Consider the following 7,696-nt stretch of genomic DNA (forward strand, 5'->3'; position numbering starts at 1 on the left):
ATAACTAAATTAACTCTCTGTCTTGCTGAGCTCACAGTGAGCCTTGTCTACCAACCAGCCCATATTGTTTCTGGTGCTACTTAAATTGAACAGAACAGCTGTGGCTCACGGTTGCTAGGCAGCTAGGTCACTGACTGCAAAAGCAGATGGCTTCCTCTCTGTTCTGTCTACACCTATTTTGAAAAAGTGACTTTACAACCCCCCAATGATTCTTTGCAAATTTTCCCACTGTGTTGCAGGTAGTATTTTCAGTGTGAATCCAAAGCAGCTTGTCTGGTTCTTTGCATTTGGGTGGGGGGGGGGGGGGGGGGTTTGGAAGGGAGGAGGGAGAACTTTTAGGATCTTTACATTGTGATAATGCTGTATTTAAAGAAAATATTTAAATGTAAAATTAAACAAATGCTCAAAAGAGTGATGTGTGATGCTCATCCCTGGCAAAATTCAATTCCACTTTTTTCTATGGGGAAAGGAAGCTGTCTGTAGAGAATTATATAATTAGAATTAAGAGTTACTATCTATCAAGAGCAGCAATATTTTACAAAGGAAAAATCCTTTATTTGATCAGAGCATCAATTAGTATTCTTTCCTCTTATTTAATGTGCACCTTATCTTTCTAACTGAACTGGCCTCACTTTATTCCTTTCTTTCTTTCTTGGGACCTTTCACCAACTGACATTTGTTTTCCACACCCAGTTCTACAAACTTTTAATGAAATTTCGACATTTATAGTCAGGGCCCTGAGAAAGATTTTATTTAAAAAACAAAAACTTGATTTTAGTCTAGCTCTATAGTTTATACCTTCAGTCACGGAACTTATGATATGGCAGTCTCTGTTATATAAAATGATTAGAACATTTAAGTAATTTGTAACCATTAGTTTAATTAAATCTTTACTTGTGGTTCAACATGTTGGTTCATGCATTTACAGTAATTTAATTTACAAGTCACTGACATGTATACATACAAACAAAACTAAACTCAATTCATGGTACATTGTATGCGGACCTTCCCATGGATAGTGCACTGAGCCAGGCACTAATTGGTATTTTCCTGGCGTCATCCATGGCCCAAACACCCCAGCCATTGTGACTGTCGGTGATGGGTGGTATGGACAACACAGTGGAAGGAGCCAGGAATCTTAGGATCCACAAGGTAGCTATAGCCCAGAAATTAAGACAAAGTGGGTGAAACTGTAAACATGTGAAGAGAGGAGACATTCTCTTCCAAAGGAAAAGGCTTCCTTTTTTTCTTTTCATTACAGGATCTCAGTTAAAGTTAAAAGTTAGAGAAGAATTACTGTAAAGGATAAACTTAAATTTAAAAAGGAATAGGGAAAAAGTGTTCTTCTCTGTCACTTTTAGAAAGGGACAGAAGAATATTCTGGGGCATAAGTGCTTAAGTTTAGTCTTTTTGTTCTTTGTATTTAAGAATTTAATTTGGTGGAAAACCAGCCAGAAAGAGCAGCAGACAGAGCCTTAATAAATATGACATTAGGCTGTCTTCCTGGGACCTAAACTTGATTACAATCATAAATCAGTGTCCAAAGCACAGGGCTGCTACCAGAAAACACTACTCTGTTGATGGCTGCTTTCAGTTCTAGCTGAAAGGGAAATAACAGCTCTTCCTTCTACTTTGGATGCCACACTGCAAGGCCTGCAAGCATTTGCTCCTCTCTTTGCGTCTGTGGCTGGTGTGTGCTGTGTGGTCCCACGCTGCATCTCCGAAAAGGATAGAGGACAGTCTTCTTTCTAGCAGCTTCCTAAGTGCCTTGTCCCAGGGTAGTTGGTAGAAAATAAGACCACAGCATGCAGCAAGAGGGACATCTCAGTGTCTGAAAACACCAGCATTAGTTCTGCATTAAGTAGAGGCTCTGGTCCTCAAGACCCACAGCTTTCTGGGTGTGTGGGAGCATTTCCTGGGGAAATGGCTATGAGGTATCTTGATGTATATAAACTGATGTCAGAGACCAGCAATGGAGTGACTAGTACCAGTGGTCTGAAATCAAAAAATGAGTGTCCCAGGAGTCCCACCCACCCTTTAATTCTAGAGTGTATACATACATACACACACACACACACACACACACACACACACACACACACCCCTACCTCTCCATTCAATCCTCTATCTCTTTAACAGGAGATAAGTGAAATTAATGTGCTATTATTAAACATCACTGATGTCCTGGGATTCTGCTGGCTCCTGCATCCAGCAGACGACTGGGACATTCCCCATCTATGAGATTCTTCAGCTTACCACCCCATGCTCAAAGGCCAAGAAAGTAATAAGACCTGAGCTCACATAGGGCAGACCCCAACCAGATCAGGAGAGAGAACAGCACTCAAAGTAGAGAAAATATAGGGACTTAATTCTTACTTTTCAGGCTACAGGAAAAATATAGCCACTGTGCCAGCCAAAATCGGCACCAGTCTTCGGCAAGATGGGTGGAATCCAGGCCACGGAGATAGCAGGCCTAAATATACCCAAAGAATAGTTCCTCAGTAGTCATAGGGACAGGGAAGGCTTGGATAATGGAAATGGGTGATCTAAGAACTTCCTTTTTAAAAAGTAAGTTAGAATTTCTTTACAACACACCTTTTACCAGAGCAATAGTCTAGTTTGAGTTTCTCACATGCTGGTTGAGGAGTCAATAAGCAGGGAAAGCTACTAAGAGGAAAAAACAAAGGAAAATCTGAACCCTGGAGCTACTGCAATATTTTGTCTTTTAGTTTGGAGTCCCAGGGAAAAAGAAACAGGCACCCAAAATACTGTGCACAGTTTCTAGACATTGTTGCTTATGAAGCTGAATTAATTTAGTCACAGATAAAAGTCTGTAGGAGGGGGAAGAACAAGAAGTAAAGGACTCCATGAGCACAGAGCTCCCCATAGCTTATCACTAAAACCGAGCTCTCACCGATTTGACTTCCTGAGCAGTCAGCTGGCCAATCCCCAATCTTTTCAAAGCTTTGTCTAGCTGGTGAAGTACAGTGCTGTGTTTATTCAGACGGTATCTCAGCAAAACAGAGGGTAGGTGAGGTGTGAGAAGCATGGCCCGGCTCAAGGCTTTCTGTGACACGGCAGCACACAAGGACAGGGTTCACATACTAATCAATTAGGGAGGCTCAAGGTAAGTAAGGGCTGGGAGGGAAGAAAAAAAGACCCAAAGGACTTACCAGGTGTGCAGTAGAAAGATGAGACACGGCCAAGGGATAGACAGAAAAACATGTCCTCAAAGGCAGCAGATCATTTATACACGGTGGATCACCATTCTGAACCTTGCAAAATCAAGAGTGGTAATGGTTAAATTCTGACATTGTACCTGGGAGGAGAGAAATGGGATCCTCAGTGACACCCCTCCATCTATTGACATCCCTGTCAATCTGTTCTGTGCCAGTTTCAGCGAAATTTTGGGAATCTGCTTCTAGAAAAGGTGAACCTGGAATATACCTTGATATATAGCTGTGTAAAATGCCACTGATGAACTGGATTTGGGATCAACGGGATGGCCTTTTCCAAACAGCTAAGGATCTTTGGATGGGACTGTTTTCGTCGAGCATGGTAGATGTCTAAGAATTCCTGCTGCTGCTTTGAGGTCCAGAAATGATGGATCAGCAGTTGCCGGGGGTAAAAGTACCTAAAAGCAAAAATATTAGTATCAGTTTATCAAAAACTAAAGCTTTCAGAAGACTAGTATCAGGAAAAGTTATTTCCTTAATTGTTCTAGATGAGTTCCTGACTAAGGAATAAAAAAATATACTAACATAAAATATCTAGAGGGTTTTTTTTAAACCAAGAATCAAAAATTACAAATGATGATAGGCACTATGTGGGAGCCAAAGCGTAAACCTTTAGAACCACATTTGTGCATAAGCATGGAAAGAATGCTGGTTGTGCATCAGTTTTGTTATTCATCCATATAGATCTTTATCCATATAGGTCTTCACCTAAGACATCTAATCACAAAGGATAATGATTAAATAAAACTGTCAAAATATGTAAAGCATGATTATTGGTTTTTTTGCTCTGCTTCTTTATGATTAATTAAGTTGCTGCTTATAAAACAGAGTCAAGTTGCTGCCACACAGAAGTGCAGGCCCAACCCATCCCATTCAGGGGCTTGGTGAGGCACTGAGGTGGCCTTCTGGAAGAATGAGATCTGAGGTGGCTCCTTGGATGTGATCCACCAAGGTTCAGAAATGAAAAACTGTGGAATATGCTATATCATATGAAGCAGCAGGGAAAGATTACTAGACTTGGAGTCAGAGGATGTAGGTTCAAATACCACATTCTGCCACTTCCTACACAAATGAACTAGGGCCTCCCTGGCCTCATCTGTACAATGGGCTAAGAACAGGTTTTGCCCTAGGCAAGATATCTTAAGGTCTCTTCCAATACTAAATCTATGATCCTGTGATCTTTGTGAAAATGCAGAGGCTTAAAAACTTAAATTAGTTTTATACTCACATCAGCAGGAAGACCAGGTAGTTGGCAAAGGGTGGGATGGAAATGATGCCCAGGAAAAGACACTTGACCATATCTTGTCGGAACTGAGCAGAAAGCAAAGACAGCTGCAATTTCAGCCTAGGAAACGTCTTCCTATGATGGACTTCCCCCATCCCACTTTGGAAGTGCTCTGAGATACCTTACACCATCATGTTTTGCTTCAAAGCTATCCACTAATTCTACAAGTGTCTTTTTGCTCTGTGTTCAGCAGCCCATTTAGATTTTAGTGTATTTACTTTTTAAATATGGAAGTCCCTTTTATATAGAAAGGTTCCTAAAGCTCCAGGGAGATTTGCTCTAAATAACAACTCAGACTCAGTCCATGCCTATTGAACAGGAATGACAAACTTCTGGTCTCACAGCCAGAAACATTAATGCTGCAGAAAATTTTTGTTCAATATACTTCTCCCATGCACCAAAATTCTCTGGTCCCTACCTGTCTCAAATGTTCCATGTCCCGGTAGGAAAGCTGATGAAACATTACTTTTTTCTGGCTCATAAATGTCTTTATTCTTCTAGCTTTTTTTGCATCAGCCAAAAGCATCTGAAATCCTGCCTCATTAAAGAAGAGCACAGAGCATGAAGTTATATTCAAGTTGGAATCCTATCAACCCCCTACTTTACATGTATACTTATCCTTTATCATCCTATTCATCCTACATCCAAAAAACAGGTGTTTATTATTCATTCTTGACACGTCTTTAAAGACTGCCTTAAATCTCTGCTCTCATCCTTTACTGTTCAGGCAAATCACTCAAACTAGGCTTGGGAATGGTAATAGCTTCTTTTTGTCTAATAAACTACAGGCGTTTTAATTTAGTGACCCATGACTACCACAACCACCCCCCCAAAAGCCTTGAAAATCTCCGTTGATTATGCCTCAATTGTTTAATATTGTGCTTTACTAAAGGGATCCTGTACAATAATTCCTTTCCACCCAGCATAGAGCTGACCACTTTGGACATTAAATTACTTGTGGCCCCATGAAGATAACGGAATACTGTTGTTCTATTAAAAAATGAACAGGCTGACTTTAGAAAGGCCTGCAAAGATCTACATAAATGGATGCTGAGCGAAACCAGCAGAATCAGGAATACGTTGTACACAGTAACAGCAAGAATATGCGATGATCAACTATGAAAGGCATCTCGGGAGTTGTGATCCAAAGCAATTCCAATAGACGTTTGACAGAAAGGGCTATGGAGACTGAATAAATCAACACATGCTATGTTCGCTTCTTTATTCTATTTTTTTCTCGCTCCCATAGTTGCTCCCTTTTGCTCTGAGGGGAGAGAGAGAATCCCCCAACATGATTCATCAAGTGATGCGTATTAGAAAGAAATATTTCCTAGGAAAAAACTGTGGCCCCACTTCAGACCCGTCTCGGAGCCGCCCTTTCTACGCGGCTGAAGGGTCCATCCCAACTACTGCCCAAGGAGTCGTGTGGCCAAGAAAAGCAATTTCGGGAGGGCGCAGCGCCAGGCCCGAGGCGTTCTGTGTCCAGCTACCTCTGACACCTGGAAGGCTTACTCCTGCTCTGCAGCCCGTGCTGTCGGACCCTCCAACCTGCTGCTCTGTCTCATCCTTACCCTTGGCCCGGCCTAGGAGCTGGCCCAGCGGCTGCCATTCTTGCCTGGGTTTTACCTTTCACGAAGACTGAATACATGACATAGAAGCGGGGAAAGCGGCGCTCCAAGAAGCGATTGTATTTCTCATTCATCACTTTGGTCTTGGCCACAAAAGAGGAAACGAGGCTCTTCACGTCCTCCCGGGGGGACAGGTGGAGCCTGCGGGGTCTGCATGGGGAGGAAGCGCTATCAGGACGGGGGCCAAGCCCGGGGGCCGCCTCGCAGAGCGAAGCAGGCGCGGGCGGAATCGGAGGCTGGAAGAGAGGACACCAGGGAAGGGAGGAGACGCCGCTGCAGGGGCTGAAGAGGAACTGCCTAAGGCTGGGCCTGAACGCACGGGCCCGGGACCCGACTTCAGTCAAGCCCCTCACCTTGGAGGACCCCAGGCCGGGCTCCGGCGCCCAGGCTGCAGCCGCAGGGAAAAGAGGGGCTCCGGGGAAGCGGGCGTACAGCCCAGGGAGACGGGCCTCTGGTATAACCTGGACAGCGCCATCTTGACACTGCGGGAGGGAGAAAAGAGGCGGCCGTGGGGTTAAAGGTCACGGAAAGGCTGCGAGTCCATTGCGCACGCGCCTCCCGTGAGAGAGGATTGGTGCATCAGTTCTCCCGGCGCTGGTCCCTTGAACTACTAGTCTCCCGTCCAAGGAGCGAATCAGGAATGGGTCTTGCCGGGGGTAACCTGAGGAGCGATCTTCCGGAAGCGCTCCTGCGGGCCTCAGAAAGGAGCGCAAGCGCAGCGGTCGACCTTGAGGTCCCTAGGCCGGCGCCTTCGGACGCCGCCCGGTTCCAGCATGGCAGCCGCCAATCCTTCGGGCCCAGGCGCTCCCTGGCGGCCCCTAGCGGACTCCCTGGGCTCTGTCCCTCACTGCGGCGTATTCTCTCTCTACTGGTGGCTGGACCCGGCTTGGGATAAACAGTTTAGAATTAGGAAGACCTGAGTGCAAATTCTACCCTAGAGGCTTGAGCGAGCGGCATAAACCTCAAGTTCGCTTGCGCTTCCCCATCCGTAAAATGGGAATAACACCCGCACCTGCTTTGCAAAACCGTTCTGAGGCTGAGCCACGAAATGTAAACCGCTTCGCCAAATACCTGGCTTTCCGTAGGTGCTTATGCAAATTATGTAAATTTTATTTATTACATTTATTTAATAATTTATTTAAATCTTTTTTTTTCCCTCGCTTTCTCCCGCTGTACAATGATGAGGAGAAAGACGGGTCAGAACAATTCACTTGGGCCCATAAATTTCATTTTTTTTAATTTAATTTAATTTAATTTTTTATTTATTTTATTATTATAGTAACTTTTTATTGACAGAACCCATGCCAGGGTAATTTTTTACAACATTATCCCTTGCACTCACCTCTGTTCCGATTTTTCCCTCCCACCCTCCACCCCCTCCCCTAGATGGCAAGCAAGGCCCATAAATTTTCTTAAAAACATTTTGATTATTTCAATAAAATTGGTTTCCTTATGTATAGGAGAATTGCACGGTTAACATATAAGGGAGGGAGGGAAACATTTGGAACACAAGGTTTTGCAAGGGTGAATGTTGAGAATTATCCACG

At 43.9% G+C, this 7,696-nt stretch overlaps 1 protein-coding gene across 7 annotated transcripts; it reads right to left on the reverse strand.

The window, feature by feature from the left end:
- Positions 1-1,033: 1,033 nt before the first annotated feature.
- On the reverse strand, positions 1,034-6,780 carry LETMD1 (LETM1 domain containing 1). Of its 7 annotated transcripts, none has more exons than XM_003772485.4 (9): positions 6,503-6,780; positions 6,148-6,299; positions 4,940-5,055; positions 4,465-4,547; positions 3,448-3,634; positions 3,174-3,275; positions 2,915-3,067; positions 2,377-2,473; positions 1,034-1,831 (listed from the first exon to the last, which is right to left on the reverse strand). In XM_003772485.4, the coding sequence occupies exons 1-9, from the start codon at positions 6,622-6,624 to the stop codon at positions 1,749-1,751; spliced, it is 1,095 nt and encodes a 364-aa protein (XP_003772533.1). In that variant the 5' UTR covers positions 6,625-6,780; the 3' UTR covers positions 1,034-1,748. The 7 variants fall into 7 exon arrangements, with proteins under 7 accessions (XP_003772533.1, XP_031793743.1, XP_031793744.1 ...); XM_031937882.1 differs by lacking the exon at positions 1,034-1,831 and adding an exon at positions 1,838-1,995 and having other exon boundaries at positions 6,503-6,777; XM_031937883.1 differs by lacking the exon at positions 2,377-2,473 and having other exon boundaries at positions 6,503-6,778.
- Between the last annotated feature and the right edge of the window lie 916 nt (positions 6,781-7,696).

This window comes from Sarcophilus harrisii, chromosome 5, assembly GCF_902635505.1.
Source record: "Sarcophilus harrisii chromosome 5, mSarHar1.11, whole genome shotgun sequence".
In the NCBI taxonomy this organism is placed as follows: Eukaryota; Metazoa; Chordata; class Mammalia; order Dasyuromorphia; family Dasyuridae; genus Sarcophilus; species Sarcophilus harrisii.